The sequence below is a fragment of the Scyliorhinus torazame genome, chromosome 2, assembly GCF_047496885.1.
Source record: "Scyliorhinus torazame isolate Kashiwa2021f chromosome 2, sScyTor2.1, whole genome shotgun sequence".
NCBI lineage: Eukaryota > Metazoa > Chordata > Chondrichthyes > Carcharhiniformes > Scyliorhinidae > Scyliorhinus > Scyliorhinus torazame.
In genome coordinates, this window is record NC_092708.1 from 178,754,939 (window position 1) to 178,773,989 (window position 19,051).

Genomic DNA, 19,051 nt, shown 5'->3' on the forward strand with positions numbered 1-19,051 from the left:
AATGAAATTGTTGGTAAAGATTCTCAGAGAGAGGATATATGCACATTTGGAAATGAATGGTCGTATTAGCGACAGACAGCATGCTTTTGTACGAGGGAGGTCATGTCTCACTAATTAAATTTAATTTTTTGAGGAGGTTACAAAAATGATTGACGACAGAAGGGCTGTGGATGTTGTCTACATGGACTTTAGTAAAGCATTTGATAAGGTCCCTCATGGTAGGCTGGTGCAAAAGATTAGATCACTTGGGGTCAGGGGTGAACTAGCTGGGTGGATCCAGAACTGGCTTGGCCACAGAAGACAGAAGGTAGCATTGGAAGGGTGTTTTTCTAAATGGAAGTCTGTAACTAGTGGTGTTTTGCAGGGATCAGTACTGGGACCACTGCTCTTTGTAATATATATAAATGACTTGGAAGAAAACGTAGCGGGTCGGATTAGCAAGTTTGGGAAAGATACTAAGATTGCAGGAGTTGCAGAGAGTGATGAAGATTGTCAGAGAATACATCAGGATATAGATCGGCTGCAAAATTAGGCAGAGAAATGGCAGATGGAATTTGACCCAGACAAATGCGAGGTGATGCATTTTGGTAGAACCAATTGAAATGAAATGAAATGAAAATCGCTTATTGTCACAAGTAGACTTCTATGAAGTTACTGTGAAAAGCCCCTAGTCGCCACATTCCGGCGCCTGTTTGGGGAGGCTGGTACGGGAATTGAACCATGCTGCTGGCCTGCTTTGGTCTGCTTTCAAAGCCAGCGATTTAGCCCTGTGCCAAGCTATAAACTAAATGGCAGAACCATCAGGAACATAGAGACAGAGAGATCTGGGCGTGCAGGTCCACAGATCCTTAAAAGTGGTTGCAAAGGTGAAAATGGTGGTAAAGAAAGCATATGGCATGCTTACCTTCATAGGATATCAAGTATAAAAACTCAAAAATTATGTCACCGTTATATAGAACATTGGTTAGGCCACATTTGGAATACTGTGTCCAATTCTGGTCACCACACTACCAGAAGGACGTGGAGGCTTTGGAGAGAGTACAGAAAAGGTTTCATAGATTATCATAGAATTTACAGTGCAGAAGGAGGCCATTTGGCCCATCGAGTCTGCACCGGCTCTTGGAAAGAACACCCTACCCAAGGTCAACACCTCCACCCTATCCCCATAACCCAGTAACCCCACCCAACACTAAGGGCAATTTTGGACACTAAGGGCAATTTATCATGGCCAATCCACCTAATGTGCACATCTTTGGACTGTGGGAGGAAACCGGAGCACCCGGAGGAAACCCACGCACACACGGGGAGGATGTGCAGACTCCGCACAGACAGTGACCCAAGCCGGAATCGAACCTGGGACCCTGGAGCTGTGAAGCAATTGTGCTATCCACAATGCTACCGTGCTGCCAGGATGTTGCCTGGTATGGAGGGTATTAGCTATGAGGAGAGATTGAATAAACTGGGATTGTACTCCCTAAAGAGACGGAGGCTGAGGGGCGACTTGATAAAAGTTTATAAAATTATTGGGGGTATAGATAGGGTGAACAATTGGAGGCTTTTTCCCCCCCAAGGTGGAAATGACAATTACAAGGGGCACAAGTCCAAGGTGAAGGAGGATAGGTTCAGTGGAGATGTGTGAGGGAGGTTTTTTTACATAGAGGGTGGTGGTGGCCTGGAATGCACTGCCAAGTGAGGTGGTTGAGGCAGATACGTCAGCGACCTTTAAGACTTATCTGGATAGGCACATGAACAGACAGGGTATAGAAGGATACAGGCGGTTGGTCTAGATAGGACATGTGATCGGCGCAGGCTTGGAGGGCCGAAGGGTCTGTTCCTGTGCTGTATTGTTCTTTGTTCTGCATCACAAACCAACTGTCCAGCCAACTGAGCTAAACCGGCCCTGACTGAGCTAAACCAGCCCCATCCATATACATCCATGTACAACTATGCACACCCACATATAGCCATGCCCATCCATGTACAGCTATGCCCACCCATGTATACCCACATACACCCATGGCCTCTATAATCAGCATCTGCAAAGAGACACTTGGGGTCGCTTGACCAGGAAACACCAAGACTGGTTCAATGAAAATAACGGGGAGATCCAGGTGTTGAAGAGCTGCAAGCGCAAGGCTTTTCTGAACCTGAAATAGCAACGAAACTCAAGGGCAAGAAAGAAGCTCCATAGATGACTGAAGTCCAGCAAAACAAAAAAAAGACTTAATCGGTTTAAAAAACAGATGGTAAATGCAGAAAGCACAGGAGATCCAGTAATTAGCTGACAACCTTGACGTGCGAGGTTTCTTTAGTGCAGTCAAGACCACCTACAGCCCAAAGACCAAAGGCCCCACCCCACCGCTGGCCAAGATCTGAGCGGTGCTCATCAAGAAAAGAGAGGCACTTGGTGCCCACTGGAAGGAGCACGTCGAAGACTTCAACACGAATGTCCTCGACTCCATCTCCCAGCATGATACCCACCACCATCTCAGCACAACCCCAATCCGGTATGAGATAGAAAAGGTCATACACCAGCAAAAGAACAAGGCATCAGGAGCAGATGGAATCTCAGCTGAAGCACAAAAACATGGCAGAGAAGCACTATTGGTGTGAACAGATGACACCATTTCTCTTATCTGGAAGGAGGAGAACATGCCAGGAGATTTCAGAGATGTTGTTATCGTGGCAATCTTCAAAAAAGGTCACAGGACCGACTGCAGTGACGTCAGAGGAATTTCCCTGCTGTCAGCCACAGAGAAGGTCATTGCAAGAGGCCTCTTTAATCACCTTCAGCCTGTGACTGAAGGGCTCCTCCCGGAGTCCCAGTGTGGATAGCATCCACTAAGCGGCACAACAGACATGCTCTTCACCACGCAGCAACTACAAGAGAAATGCAGAGAACAGCACCAATCCTTGTAAATGGTCTTCTTTGACCTCATAAAGGCCTTTGGCACTGTCAACTGCAAGGGATTATAGAATGTCCTCCTCCATTTCAACTGCCCCAAAGGTTTGTTACCATCGTGCACCTACTCTATGATGATATGCAAGCCATGATCCTGACCAACAGATCCACTACAGACGCAATTCACATTCGGACTCAGGTCAAACAAGGTGTGTCCTCACACCAAAGTTCTTCTCGATTTTCCTTGCTGCAATACTCCATCTCAACCTCAGAAAGTTACCCACTGGAGTGGAGCTAAATTATAGAACAAACGTGAATCTGTTCAATCTCTGCCGCTTGCGGGCTAGACCCAAGGTCATCCCATCCTCTGGCATTAAACTATAGTACGCAGACAACGCTAGATTCTGCACATATTTGGAGGCTGCGCTCCAAACCATCGTCAACATCTTCACTTAGGCATACGAGAGCACGGGCCTTACACTAAACATCCGGAAGTGAAAGGTCCTCTACCAACCTGCCCCTGCCACACAGCACTGCCCCCAGTTATCAAAATTCATGATGAGACCTTGGACAGCATGGACCACTTTCCATACCTTGGGAACCTACTGTCAACAAGGGCAATTATTGATGACGACGTTCAACACCGTCTTCAGTGTGCCAATACAGGCTTTGGTCGCCTGAGGACGAGTGTCTGAAAGCCAGCACCTCAGACCCAGCATCAAACTCATGGTTTACAGAGCAGTTGTGATACCCATCCTCCTATATGGCTCAGAAACATCGGCTATATAGAGCAGGCATCTTAAAATCTTGGAAAGGTACCACCAGCTTTGCCTCCGCAAGATCCTGCAAATCCATTGGCAGGAAAGGTGCATCAAGGGTCAATGTTGTTGCTCAGGCCAATATCCCCAGCATCAAAGCATTGACCATATTTGATCAGCTCCGCTGGGTGGGCCACATCGTCCATATGCCTGACACCCAACTCCCGAAACAAATGCTCTACTCGGAGCTTCGACACAACAAGCAAGCCCCAGGAGGTCAAAGGAAACGCTTCAAGGACATCCTAAATATATCCTTCAAAAAGTGCAACATCCTCACCAGCACCTGGGAATCGCTGGCTCAATACCACTTGAAGTGGAGGAAAAGCTTCTGGGAAGGAGCAGAAAGCCTCAAGTTTCATCGCCAGAAACTGACTGAAGCCTAGCATCGGCAGTGAAAGGAGCGAGTGGCAACCCGGGTACCCCACCCACCCGCTCTTCCAACCGCTGTCTACCTCACCTGTGACAGGGACTGTAGGCTGTGGATTGGACTCCCTCTGTCACCACCTTAGAACTCATTTTTAGTGTGGAAGCAAGTCACCCTCAACCCCGAGAGACTGTGTAAGAAGAGAAGATCCACGTGCATCCATGAACATCCATGTACATCCCGTGGAATGACCTCAGCATAGCTGCTAGGTTTTCCGACCAGTAAAGGGATTTGTTTCTTTTTTTTTTTTTTAATGCATTTTTTATTTTTGCTCAATATTTGCCTCACATCAGCTAGCAAACAGGAGAGTAAGAAAAATACTGAAGATAAATTTTTTAAAACATCCTCTCAAGCATTAGCAAAGTGTAAGGAATTGTGAATAATATATAGCCAACTGAGTATTGGACGATAATTGCATTTGTAATAGACAGACACATACACACAAATTAAAAAATCAAAACATACTGTTAAATTGATGAGATCATAGTGCAGGTGTAGCTGTTTCTGCTTGCTCACATGTATAGCCCCCGATTCATCTGTTTTCACCTGGAAAGGTTACAGAAGAAAAAAGATTATTGTTCCACAAATTCCTACAGTAGATGGGGCTACACTGTTCGACACACGCACATATCAAAACGATAGATGAGGATATTCGACAGAAACAGGTATGAGCCAAACAAAATGTCCGCCTACAATAACAGTGAAAGGGTAGCAGGTCGTCGACAGCACACGAAGGCCAATTTCTGTGGGAACCAAATTCCACCGGAAAATGCAGTGGTCCATTCCACATTCTCCTCGGTGGGGGTCACAGAATCAGGTATTATGTTACTATTTTTATATCTTAATGTCAGCATATATGAGTTTTGTTTTAAGACAGTGTGTTGACAATAGCAACAAGCACAGACGTGCTCTTAATTGTTTTGCACATGCAATTAGCAATTCATCAAATTCACCAACCAACGGTGGTGATGAAAGTGAGAAAATCTACAAGCTAAGAGAAAATCGGATGATACATTTCAGAGAGCTTCTCTGAGCACCTGTTCATTAAAATGTGACGAAGAAATCAAACCCAAGGAAATCTTGTCGTGTTCGCTTATGACATTGCCGTGCACAGGGACCGATGGAAATCACCCCGATGGTGTAAGATTCAACTGGAAGCACTGGGAACGTGTGGAGGGATATTGGGGAGGGGTTTTGGGGGGGGGGGGGGGCATATCGGAAAGAATGCCCACTAATAATCATGATCATTGGCAACAACGTCAAGCAGGATTGTGCTGGAGTTTAAACCACAACCTCCAAAGTCAATTAGTACAGCAACTCACACATGAACAACCTTGCCCAAAGACCTCACCACAGCAGATGCTAGTCTTTGTACAATTTGATTCACTCCACATGAGGGTACTGCTTAAAGAAAAGGCTTTGGGCCCGACAACATCACAGCTGTGGTGCTGAAGTTTCATGTTCCCAAACAACAGGGGTATCTAATTTGATAAATTACCACCACATCAGTCTACTCTCAATCATCAACAAAGTGATTAAATGCATCATAAACAGAGCTATAAAGCAATACTTACTCACTAATAACTTCCTGATCAGTGCTCAGTTTGGGTTCTGTCGGGGCTATTTACCCCCAGATCACACTCAGCCTTGGTCCAAATATGGACAAAAGATCTAAATTCCAGAGGTGAGGTGAGAGGCTGCCAATGACCTCAGGGCAGCATTTGATCACGAGCAACACCTTGGAACTTTGCAAAACTGATGTCCAATGGGGATCGAGGGGAAATCCTTCACTGGTTGGAGTCTTACCTGGCACAAAGGTAACTTGTGGTTGTTGGAAGTCAATTATCTCAATCCCTGGACATCGCTGCAAGGAGTTCCTCAGGGTAGTGCTCTAGATCCAACCATCTTCAACTGCTTCATCAATGACCCTTCCTCCATCATATGGTCAGATGACTGCACAATGTTCAGCACCATTCACAAATCCTCAGATGCTGAAGCACTACATATGCAAATGCAACAAGATCTGGACAATATTTAAGCTTTGGCTGAGGTGTCAAGTCGCATTCCTGCCACAGAAGTGTCAGACAATGATCATCTCCAACGAGGGAGAATTTAACCACCTCCCATTGACATTCAATGGCAATGCCCACTATCAACATTCTGGGGTTACCATTGACCAGAAAATTAAATAGATCAGCTGTAACTACAAGAGCAGATTAGAGGCTGGGAATTCTGCAATGAGTAACTCAACTTCTCATTCTACAAAACCTCCCACCATCTACACGGCACAAATCTGGAGTGTGATGGAATGCTCATCATTTGTCTGGAGGAATGCTCAAATATCTCAACACCATTCAGAACAAAGCAGCCCACCAGACTGGCATCATTTATTACTTTAAACATTCCTATCACTCCACCACTGACGCACAATGGCAGCAATGTGTACATCTATGAGATGCACTGCAACAACCTGCCAAAGCATCTTTTTTTTTTTTCAAATATTTTTTGTTCTCCTTTTTCACATTTTCTCCCAAATTTACACCCAACAATAAACAATCATCAGTAACGAATGTGATGTCAATCCCCATATCTATAACAATGATCCCATCCTCCCATCAAACCCCAGACATTAGCCTGCTTGTTAACATAAACAAATGACAAAAAGGAATCAGGAATCACCCAGTCAACATTAACACATACAATCCCTCTCCCCCAACCCTCCCAGCCCCCCAACACCCCTAATGTTCGATGTGATCCAATTCTTGCCAAAGCATCTTTAACAGCAACTTCCAAACCCACAACCTCTAATACCGAGAACAGCAGGAGGAAACAGGAGAATGTAACAAGCTCGATACAAGATTGGCTCAGTGACAGGAAAAAAAGGTCATTGTTGATGGATGTTTTTGTGACTTGAAGGATGTTTCCAGTGGGGTTCCGCAGGGCTCAGTGCTTGGTCACCTGGGTTTTGAGGTATAATAATGATTGGGATGTAAATATAGGAGGAGTGATCAAGAAGTTTGGAAATGACATAAAAAATTGGCTGTGTGATAGATAGCGAGGAGGGTTGTTGTAGACTGCATGAAGATATCAATGGATTGGTCAGGTGGGCAGAAAAATGGCAAATGGAATTCATTCCAGAAAAGTGTGAGGTGATGCATTTGGTCAAACAAGGTGAAGGATTACACAATAGATGGGAGGATACTGAGAGGTGTAGAGGAAGTGAGAGACCTTGATGTGAATTTCCAAAGATCCCTGAAGATAACAGGGTGGGATGATGAAGTGTGTTACAATCCCGGTTGGTGTTATAACTGGACGGGACGATCCCAGAATAGAGCCCTGGCTCAAAAGACAGTGGGCTGGATTCTCCGCTCCCCGACGGCGAAATTGCATTCGGCGATGGGGCGGAGAATCCGTTTTGGTGCCAAAAACGGGAGCGGCGCATTTTTTAAATTCTCCGCCCCCCCAAAAAAATCGCCAAGTATCCACCGCCTCACACCTTTGCCTGAGGCCCGTCTTGCGATGTTCCGTTGCCGACCGGCCGAATTCCCGACGGCATGGGACTCTCATGGTCCCACCATCCGAGATCCTCCCGTGGCGGGAGTGGACTCAGTCTGGGGCCGCCACAGTCGCGGGAGGGCCGATCGGCGGGCAGGGAGCTTCATTCGGGGGTGGGGGCAATGTTGGCGGGCAGTCCGAGGCACGCAATCGGTCGATGCGGGGCACTATTTTGCCGGTCCAGGTCCGCCGGCTGAGTCCACCATGGAGCACGGCACGCAATCAAATTATCTAAACTAAAGCTTAAAAGCTTATCTACCTTGGAAGGTAGATATGCCAGCACAACCTTCCTACTCTTATATGTTATGCCTAGAGAAAGCTATGGTGTGAAGAATAAATAAACCAGCAGTGGTTGCTTAGCAACTGGGGCCTTCTAAGGTAGATAACCTTTTAAGTTTTAGTTTAGCTAATTTGATTGCAGTTGGAAATGGGGAGTGAGAGTGAAGACAGCTATTGCAGCTCTGCTAGAAGTAGTTGGTTTAGGAGGCTAGAGGGAGAACATCTCGCTCAGCTTTGCTAGGAGAAAAGCCATACCATGGAGTAATAGTGAAGAAAACAAGTGCAGACACCTGAAGAGCAGCTAGTTAAGGAAATTAGAGAAATTAAGAGAAGTTTCCAAGAGGTCTGAAGTTAAAGGCACTAGAACAAGAGCTGTTCAGTAAAGACAGACAGAGCTGAGAAGAAGACTGAGATGCCAGAAAGATATCGGAAGTGATTTTCAGGTTTGTGAGATTGTACTACAGCTTGTGGAATGTCAGTTGAAATAATTCTGGAAATTGGCCCAAGTTGCTGAGCTGTTGGTTTATGTAATCTTCACACCATAGCCTTCTCTAGGCACAACATATAAAAGAGTAGGGAGGTTGTGATGGCATTGTATAAAACATTATTTCGGCCACAACGAGAGTATTGTGCACAGTTCTGATCACCTCATTACAAAAAGGATGTACTTGTACAAATGAGGGTAGAGAGGAGATTTACAGGACTGTTGCCAGGACTGGATAATTACAGCTATGAGGAAAGATTGGATAGGCTGGGTTGTTCTCCTTGGAACAGAGGAGGCGGAGGGGAGATTTTATTGAGATGTACAAAATTGTGAGGGGCCTGGATAGAGTGGATGGGAAGGACCTATTTACTTTAGCAGAGAGGTCAGTGATGAGGCAGGCCATAGATTTGAAATGTAACAAGCAAAATGGATAATGAAGGTCCTGTAGATGTAGCGTTCGGCAATCGGCCAGAGGATCCACGTTTGTCACAGAATCGGGGGCGGCAGCGCTTTCGCGATACACCACTCCCTCCAAAGCATCATACTCTAGGAGTATGCTGCACGCCGTATCAACAGCCTCAGGACATTGCCTGAGGCCCTGTCCCCGATGCTCCGCCCCCGACCGGTCGAGTTCCCGACGGCGTAGTCTCTCATGTTATTTTGAACTCAGCGTGGTGGCTACAGACTCAGTCCAGCACCGCCACAGTCGGGGGAGAGCCGATCTGCGGGCAGGGGGAACTTTGGCATGGGCTGGGGGAACTGTTGGGGGGGGGGGTGGTCCGGGGGTCGCGAGCCTGGCCAAAGGGGAGGACTATTTGGCAAGCCGGAACCGCACGCAGCCGGTGCCATGCTGCACGGCTCGGCCGCTGCAGGCCGCCACCGTGCGCATACACGACCACGGAGCCGGCAATTCACCGGCCATATCGGCAGCTGGAGCCGGATGCTCTACACTGCCTGCCTGCCAGCCCCCCACCAAACGAAGGATTGATGGCGATTTTTCGGTCGTAAAACGCCACCGTTCGCACGCCGGCGTCAGGGCATAGCTTGAAAATTGGAGAATCCAGCCCAGTGTATCTGGACTTCCAGAAAGTCATTGATAAGCTGTTGCACACAAGGCAAGATCCCACAGGGTCGGGGGTAATATATTAGGTTGGATAGAGCATGAGCTAACCAACGGAAAGCAAAAAATAGGGTAAATGGGTATTATTCTGGTGGCAAGCTGTAACTCGTGACATGCCATATGATTTGGTCCTTGGGCCCAAACTATTTACAATCTATATTAATGACTTGGAAGCAGGAATAGAATGTACTATAGCCAAATTTGCATTTAACTTGGCCTTGCCGACTCGATCAGGTCCAGCCCCGCTCCCAGATTCTCTGTGCCAGTGCCAAGTGCCAAATGCCAGAAAATCTGTAGCGAAAGCTCAGCTGTGCATCTGGAGAGCTACACACCGGTTTTTCACCTGAATCTGACACACTGACAAATTTTGGGAAAATTCTGGCCAATGTTGTTTTTTGTGCCCCATTTTCCTGGAGGAGGCACTTGGAACGAAAACCCAGAAATTAATTTCAAGTTCGGAGATAAAATAACATTTCTTTAGGATTGAGCCTACGTATTGTCATTTACACAGCTTCTAGTGTCTAAAAGAATGGAAATCCCAATGTTAGTTCAGATTAAAACATTTTAAAATGTATTTTGATGATGAAAAGGAATCCAGGAGTCAGTGAATTTCTAATGTAGAATATTGCTGTCAAATGGCTTTCTCGGGGCATTTGAAAATGAAAAAAAATGAAATTTTCCCAAGGAACACTCTGAAAGTGTAAATTCAAGGATCCTATTGGTAAACTTACCAAAAGGAAATGGATGGCATCCCCTCGACAAAAGGCCAGCATGGGTGTTACCGCACCCTGCACTGCAACAAATTGCCAAGACAGAAGTGGAACACTTGCTGGATTTGTCTGGAACAATCAGAAACAGAAATGAGTACAAATCTTAATCCAGTGATCTTATTAGGCAGATATTCGGTTAGTGCAAGTAGTTAATTCTTCTCCACCATAAGAGATCCTATTCAATAACGATACACCATTGCACTACATCGGTTTATTGCATAGGTTGCATACAATGCCCATTTTTTTGTAGAGCGAGTGGAGCATAGCACAGAGTGAAATGAAAAAGGTTTTTAATTCCCTCAGTTGTATTCAGGGATACTGCTGAATAGAGACTAGGTACCCCCCTCACAGGGTGCAGGAAATGGCAAAATAAACAAAGAAAAATTAAGAGCCGTAATTATCCGTGCTGCATTCAGGCATATCTGGGTTTGGGGCAATTATTCATCTTGTAGTATGGGAAGATGTCATTAGGGGTAGCACACAAAACAAAAAGCATACAAAAAACCAATTTACCTTTCCATATGGAAACGTTAGCCAAACTTTCAATGAGGGTTTCAATCCAATGACCAAAACCTTAAAAACAAAACCAGGATTCCAAATTGTTCAGTGTTGCATAAAAATAATCACTCCCAGTTCCTTTATGAAAAAAATATATATAATCAGCATTCACAAAAAATAAAGACCTACAGAGCAAGACATGAAAACACTCTAATGATGCTTCCCATCTTAAATGTGTTTCAATCCTACATCCAGACTCAGCTATCTGTGGATACGAGTGATCAATTTCATTTACATTTGCTCTTCACGCAAGCCAAGTTTATCCTACAATGAGGAACATCAGTATCAGCTTGACGTGCTGCATACTGCTGGGGCTCACATAGTCCTTGAAAACAGCCACTCTTCTCAGAGCATTATCAGTAACATGCCTTCCATGTAGATCAACTTTCACAACTGTTACAGATGTGGCCGGTAAAAAAATTAAAATTTGCGGAGCCAGTACAAAGCCTCAGCCTTGTGGCTACCTGGTCTGTGTCTCCTTGTGTGAGTGCAAGGGGGCACTGAGAAGCTGCAAACAATGTGGTCTCATCATTACAAAGAAACAAAAGGCAGCCATTTTAAAAACACCTTCCTTGTTTTCAGTATGTCCCAAAGCACTTTACAGTCAATGAAGTGCTTTTGAATTGTGTTCACTGTTGTAATGTAGGGCATTCAGCATAGCAGACACCCACCAACAGCAATGTGATAATGTTGATTGAGCAATCAATATTGGCCAGTCATGTGATCAAATGGAACGCACACGACCACAGGTGACATTTCATCTCGGTGAGTTTTGTGCAACCTTCTGTGCAGTGAAATTAACTTGACAATTCACTGAATAAAAAATAAGGTAATTTCCTGCCAGGTCAGCAGGATCAAGGGAAGATTTCCTGAGGGTTGTGAGCACTTACCAGTAACATAATATCAATTTTGATTGCCAGTCGGTGGCCACTGAGCTTTGAATTGCAAGACCACAGGAAGCAAACAAGGCAACTGGTGATGCCTTAACACCAGCATCACTAACTGCCTAAGCAACTAGGTCACTGATCTTAGCAAACTTATTTTATAATGTTTACATCTCCCTGTAACTTCCCTGCAGATTTGTTCTTCTGAATCCTTTTCACAAGTTGGTGACCTCTAGTCTACACCGAGTAATGTGATTGCACCCATTTTGTTCCTCAACTCCAGCCAAATTGATCCTTGAACCCTCTGGGACATCCTCTTTCTCACTGCAATGCTCTCCTTAACCAATAGCACCACCCTTCTACTTTTCCTATCTTTTCTGAACAACTTGCATCTAGAAATATTTAACACCAAGTCCAGCACTTCTTTGAGACGGCCCCATTATTGCCACAACATCATATTTCCACATTGCATTGTGTCTGTAACTCCCCAATCTTGTTTACTATCACTTTCACATTTCTCTCCTCTGCCTCCATGACCTCCGCTGCTGTCACCTTTGCTCCTACAATATTTTCCTTTGAAATCCCCAACATCATTTACTGTCGTAAGCTCACTGGGCTTCCTTTAGCTTGTGGCTAGTTCCACCAATAAGAGAGATTTTCCAGTCTCCCAGGACAAGGAAGCGCGAAGTACTAAAAACCAATAGAACCCATACACCTGCACACAATCAAAAAAAATAGAGGCTTCGAGTGAATGGAAGCCTACGGACAGCATCTGGTTTGTGCTCCATATTGGATATTTCTGAGACACAGTTTCTTACCTTAACAAACAAAGCATGAAAATAAAACTCTGGCACATTTATCTGCTCACTGATGAGATTCTATATTGATTCTGAATGAGAGGTAACAGGTATCAGAGCAGACGCATGAGCGGAAATCAGAGGGACAGTAATCATTGGCCACACTTGTGAATCATCTGGCAGTCAGCTCCAGCTGACATTGGTTCAAGAGCAGAGCCACCTGTTCTCTGGTGCACATCTTGAGAGGGGAAGGAACACTGAACTAAAAGAAGAGATTATAACTCATTGAATATTGTATGTATACCTTGGTTAAAGACGCCATCGCCAGTAGCGCATGCTGTGTAATCGGATGATCTCTCAGCTCTAGCTTTACAAGTAAAGGCTCAATACAGCAAACTTCACCTTTAGCTCCACTAAACAAACAGCGGGATTCACAGGTTCTCACTCCCATTACTCTCCTGTGATAAAAATCATGCAACAAAATTCAGATACAGAAGCGCCTCCAGCTGTGTATGTTAAAGTCGCAGTAATGATTTTGTTTTTTTATATCGCCCATTAGATTACAACATACCAACAATTTAAAATAAAGCAAACAAAATACTTGCAAATTTTTTCCAATATCAGAAGTTTTAACTTAGACTTAAAAATAATCCCTAAATGGACTAGAATAGTTTTAAAGTAACACAGCCCTGATAAAAGCCATCAATTAATTTGCCAAGAAAAGCATTGATATGCAATAATATCTGAGATTTTGAAGCTTAATTTTGAAAATATTGGGCAGCACAGTAGTACAGTGGTTAGCACTGTTGCTTCACAGCAGCAGGGTCCCAGGTTTGGGTCACTGTCTGTGCAGAGTCTGCACGTTCTCCCTTTGTCTGCGTGGGTTTCCTCCGGGTGCTCCGGTTTCCTCCCACAAGTCCCGAAAGACGTGCTGTTAGGTAATTTGAACAAACTGAATACTCCCTCAGTGCACCCGAACAGGCGCCGGAATGCAACTAGGGGCTTTTCACAGTAACTTCATTGCAGTGTTAATGTAAGCCTACTTTTGATAATAAAGATTATTATTACAACTATAGGAAAGTTAAAAGAATTAGATCAGTTTGTGAAAGTAACTCGTCACAACTTCTCAATTAGGAATAGGCAACGAATGCTGGCCTTGCCAGCGATGCCCGCATCCCATGAAAGAATGTTTTAAAACATGCATTGTATTACTTACAAGTAAAAAGTGCTACATATTAGGTAACATTTTTTGTCTTGCATTAATTAGTTTTGGGTTACTGGGGACAGCGATGCACATAATCCATGGGAGGACAGTTTGGCAGGTTGAGCAGTGAGGATATGGGGATGGATAAATGTCCTTGAGTTCTGCTTGATTACATTTGGAGTCAAGTCTTCCTTCAGGACACTATATGGGCAAGGTGAAACCCATAAAGGAGTAAGTGTGGCATGGCTCATGGAAGGAACCAGTTTGATGAACTGAATGCCTTACTTCCTCCCCGTACTTTGTTGCAGCTCCTCATCCCATTTCTATTCTTACTCTTTCCTTCAGTACTTTTTAAACTGTGTGAGAAACTCACAAATTTGAATTTAATAGAAGGTGCTCAATAATAACACATGAGGTGCTGTCAGACAATTCAAACTCTTCTGCTCTAGTGCTGTGTTCCCCAGCTGACTAGCAATGCTAAGATGGGGCATATTGCAATAAAAACTTCAAACAATACCGTATGGTCTTAACAGAGCTTGACAGCAGCATTTGACGAGTTTCTCCCTCCACCTTTCTCTCCCTCTTCTTCAGGTAATAAATGTTGTTGCAGAATACCTTAGGCACTGGCAGCCCTTCTCCATGTGCCAGTAACTGCGGTGCCAGTGGTTAGCACTGCTGCCTCACAGCACTAGGAACCCGGGTTCAATTCCAGCCTCGGGTGCCTGTCTGTGTGGAGTTTGCATGTTCCCCAGTATCTGTGTGGGTTTCATCTGGATTAGACCATAAGACAGAGGAGCAGAATTTGGCCACTCAGCCCATCGAGTCTGCTCCGCCATTCAATCATGGCTGATGTTTTTCTCATCCCCATTCTCCTGCCTTCTCCCCATAACCCTTGATCCCCTTATTAATCAAGAACCTATCTATCTCTGCCTTAAAGACACTCAGTGATTTGGCCTCCACAGCCTTCTGCAGCAAGGAGTTCTACAGATTCACCACCCTCTGGCTGAAGAAATTCCTCCTCATCTCTGTTTTAAAGGATTGTCCCTTCAGTCTGAGGCAGTGCCCTCTGGTTCTAGGTTTTCATACCAATGGAAACATCCTCTCCATGTTCACTCTATTCTGGCCTTGCAGTATCCTGTAAATTGCAATAAGATCCCCCATCATCCTTCTAAACTCCAACGAGTGCAGACCCAGAGTCCTCAACTGCTCCTCATATGACAAGTTGTTCATTCCAGGGATCATTCTGGTGAACCTCCTCTTGACCTTTTCCAAGGCTTCCATCCTTCCTTAGATAGGGAGCCCAAAACTGCTCACAATACTCCAAATGGGGTCTGACCAGAGATTTATACAGTCTCAGAAGTACATCCCTGCTCTTGAATTCTAACCCTCTCGACATGAATGCGAATATTGCCATTTGCTCCCTCACTGCCAACTGAACCTTAAGAGAATCTTTAACTAGGACTCCGGATTTTCCGGTTTCCTCTCACAGTCTAAAAATGTGCAGGTTAGGTGGATTGGCCATGTCACACTGCCCCTTAGTGTCTAAAGATGTGCAGGTTAGGTGGGGTTACCAGGATAGGGCGGGGGCCTAGGTAGGGTGCTCTTTCAAAGGATCGATGCATCTCGATGGACCAAATGGCTTCCTTCTGCACTGTGGGGATTCTATAGATTCTCCATAAGCTAAATGATGGTTGAGGGAATCAGTTAAACCTGATCCTGAATTTGCCAAACATCCACGCAAGCTCATTTTTCAACAAAGCTCTCCAATTGTGATTAGAAATGGGAAGAGAATTGCCACAGTTCCTGGTCCAGGGAGGCAGCCATGATGAACAGGCTAGTCTTGCCTGGTGCCACCTGGTTCAAAACCAAGATTGACAGAAACTTGCTTGCAAGAAAGCACAACTCAGGGCAAACAAGGAGAAAATAAAAGTAAGTGTGAACCTGCTCATTAAACTCACAAATAAATCCAGACTTTGAAACCTCGGTCTTATAATAATGTTCAGAACAGTATGCACCATTTTCTATGATCACATGACAGTGAAAAACATTTACACCAATAGACATGTTTAATCTTGTACATTGCGCATTTCCTGCAACAACGCCAGTCTGAAACTGAACTTCAATCAGCAATTGACATGATTAAACACAGGATAATGGAGGAAATGCATATGAAGACCTCCTCTGAGAGAGTATTTTCCCTCATGTATAATATTCATACAGAAATACATCTTACTTGAAGGCGAGCTCAAACACTGAGCCTCCGCTATCATTGCAAATGGCTGCAGTTGGATCGTCAGTGAACTGCAAGAGGGAGAAAAATTCACATCTGATGCAAGTAACATTAACCAAACTACTCCGTTCCAATAGTCCCACTTCAAACCAGGCTGAAAACGCAAGTTAGCTGTTCCAAAATCCATTTAATCACATTGAATAATCCCATATTTTCTGTAGATGAACATTTTCATTGATATACTGAAAGCCACCACTGATCTCAACATATTAATAGCCTTTTAGTGGTATATAATGTGAACAGGGTCTTTGCAGCTGGCTCCCCTAAATCTTCCTATCAAAGTGTTGGATATTGAATTAGCTTACAGAACCCCCTGCCCCATTACTAATTCATGAAATGTACCCTTATGTTGCTATAGCAGTTTTCTAACTGTGAATGCCTGGAAAAGAATCACCTCTCACTTCCATTCTCGTCATCTGTCCCAGTTAAACACGTGGCATAATTTTAAGTGCATTACCAGGAAATTTCTAAAATGATAAACCAGACACCAATTATCATTCTTCCAAAACCCACCTATCCTGTTTATTTTTGGACTTGCCTGGTTGGGGAGTCTAGGACTAGGGAGCAGCAGAGCCAGACCTTTCAGGATTGAAATCAGGAAGTACCTCCGCTCAGAAAGGATGGGAGAAGTTTGGAACTCTCTTCTGCAAATGATACTTGACCAATTTTTATTTTTAAAACTGAGATTGATAGCTTTTTTGTTAACCAACGGTTTTAAGGGATAGGGGGCAAAGGCAGGAATATGGGGCTAGGTTACAGATCAGTAAAGAGCGTGGGGAGAGAGAGGGCGAGACTTCAAGAGAGAGGGCAGCACGGTAGCATTGTGGATAGCACAATTGCTTCACAGTTCCAGGGTCCCAGGTTCGATTCCGGCTTGGGTCACTGCCTGTGCGGAGTCTGCACATCCTCCCCGTGTGTGCGTGGGTTTCCTCCGGGTGCTCCGGTTTCCTCCCACAGTCCAAAGATGTGCAGGTTAGGTGGATTGGCCATGATAAATTGCCCTTTGTGTCCAAAATTGCCCTTAGGGTTGGGTGGGGTTAATGGGTTATGGGGATAGGGTGGAGGCGTGGACCTTGGGTAGGGTGCTCTTTCCAAGAGCCGGTGCAGACTCGATGGGCCGAATGGCCTCCTTCTGCACTGTAAATACTATAAAAGAGCGAGGAGAGAGAGAGGGCGAGCCTTCAATAAAGAGCGAGGAGAGAGAGAGTGCGAGCCGTCAATAAAGAGCGAGGAGAGAGAGAGGGGGAGCCTTCAATAAAGAGCGAGGAGAGACGGCGAGCCTTCAATAAAGAGCGCGGAGAGAGAGAGGGCGAGACCTCAGTAAAGAGCGCGGAGAGAGAGAGGGCGAGACTTCAATAAAGAGCGAGGAGAGGGAGAGGGCGAGCCTTCAATAAAGAGCGAGGAGAGGGAGAGGGCGAGCCTTCAATAAAGAGCGAGGAGAGAGAGAGGGCGAGCCTTCAATAAAGTGCACGGAGAGAGAGAATGCGAGACCTCAGTAAAGAGCGCGGAGAGAGAGAGGGCGAGACTTCAATAAAGAGCGAGGAGAGGGAGAGGGCGAGCCTTCAATAAAGAGCGAGGAGAGAGAGAGGGCGAGCCTTCAATAAAGAGCGGGGAGAGAGGGCGAGACTTCAATAAAGAGCGCGGAGAGAGAGAGGGCGAGACTTCAATAAAGAGGGCGGAGAGAGAGATGGCGAGACTTCAAGAAAGAGCGCGGAGAGAGGGCGAGACTTCAATAAAGAGCGCAGACAGAGAGAGGGCGAGCCTTCAATAAAGAGCGAGGAGAGAGAGAGGGCGAGCCTTCAATAAAGAGCGAGGAGAGAGAGAGGGCGAGCCTTCAATAAAGAGCGAGGAGAGAGAGAGAGGGCGAGCCTTCAATAAAGAGCGCGGAGAGAGGGCGAGACTTCAATAAAGAGCGCGGAGAGAGAGGGCGAGACTTCAATAAAGAGTGCGGGGAGAGAGAGGGCGAGACTTCAATAAAGAGCGCGGAGAGAGGGCGAGACTTCAATAAAGAGCGCAGAGAGAGAGAGGGCAAAACTTCAGTAAAGAACGTGGAGGGAGAGAGGGCGAGGCTTCAGTAAAGAGCGCGGAGAGAGGGCGAGACTTCAGTAAAGAGCATGGAGACAGAGAGGGCGAGACTTCAATAAAAGCACGGAGAGAGAGAGGGCGAGACTTCAGTAAAGAGCACGCAGAGGTAACACAGCTGTTTGTCTGCTTCAAAAATGTTTTAAACCCGGTAAAGTGACGTCACACAAAACTGTGACCTGATTGGTTGAAAGGTAGACTTGGCTAAATTTGAATATCTGTGGAGTTACTGATTCAAATACTAGTTTTGATTTGACTTAAATTACTATTTTTAAGTTGATTTGCATTACTATTTTTTAATTTGACTTAAATAACTATTTTGGGTTGATTTAAATTACTATTTTTAAGTTGATTTAAATAAAGATTTTAATTTCAATTAAATAACTATTTTTAATTTGTTGTCAGATCAAGAGGGATAAATACTCAGTTTTGTTTTTTAAAAATGTAACTAAATAGTATAGGGGGATTGGATTTAATCTGACACAAAAACATCTTTCTAAAGTTTAATTCTAAAAGTTTAATTTAAAGGAATAAATCATGGCAGGACAGCTCCAAGGCGTGGTCTGCTCCTCTTGCTCCATGTGGCAGGCTGGGGACAGTTCGTCTCCAGGGTCAGTATGTGTGCAGGAAGTGTCTCCAGTTACAGCTCCTGGAAGCTTGAGTTTCAGAGCTGGAGTGGCGGCTGGAGACACTGTGGAGCATCCCTGAGTCGGAGAGTATCGTGGATAGCACGTATAGAGAGGTGGTCACACCGCAGGCTCAGATGCCGCAGCAGGAAGGGAATGGCTGACCACCAGGCAGAGCAAGACAGCGAGGCAGGTAGTGCAGGAATCTCCTGTGGCCATTCCCCTGCAGAACAGATATATCATTTTAGATACTGTTGA

General features: G+C 45.1%; 1 protein-coding gene across 3 annotated transcripts in view; it reads right to left on the reverse strand.

Annotated features, from left to right (window-relative positions):
• Positions 1–19,051, reverse strand: part of vps8 (VPS8 subunit of CORVET complex) — a 1,010,867-nt gene that overhangs the window by 935,132 nt on the left and 56,684 nt on the right. For all 3 annotated transcript variants that reach the window (XM_072480702.1, XM_072480693.1, XM_072480711.1), the window contains exons 9-13: positions 16,029–16,096; positions 12,896–13,049; positions 10,866–10,925; positions 10,314–10,421; positions 4,610–4,690 (exon numbers count right to left, since the gene is read on the reverse strand). In XM_072480702.1, the coding sequence (XP_072336803.1) occupies positions 4,610–4,690; positions 10,314–10,421; positions 10,866–10,925; positions 12,896–13,049; positions 16,029–16,096 (471 nt within the window). The remainder of the gene's footprint in view (positions 1–4,609; positions 4,691–10,313; positions 10,422–10,865; positions 10,926–12,895; positions 13,050–16,028; positions 16,097–19,051) is intronic.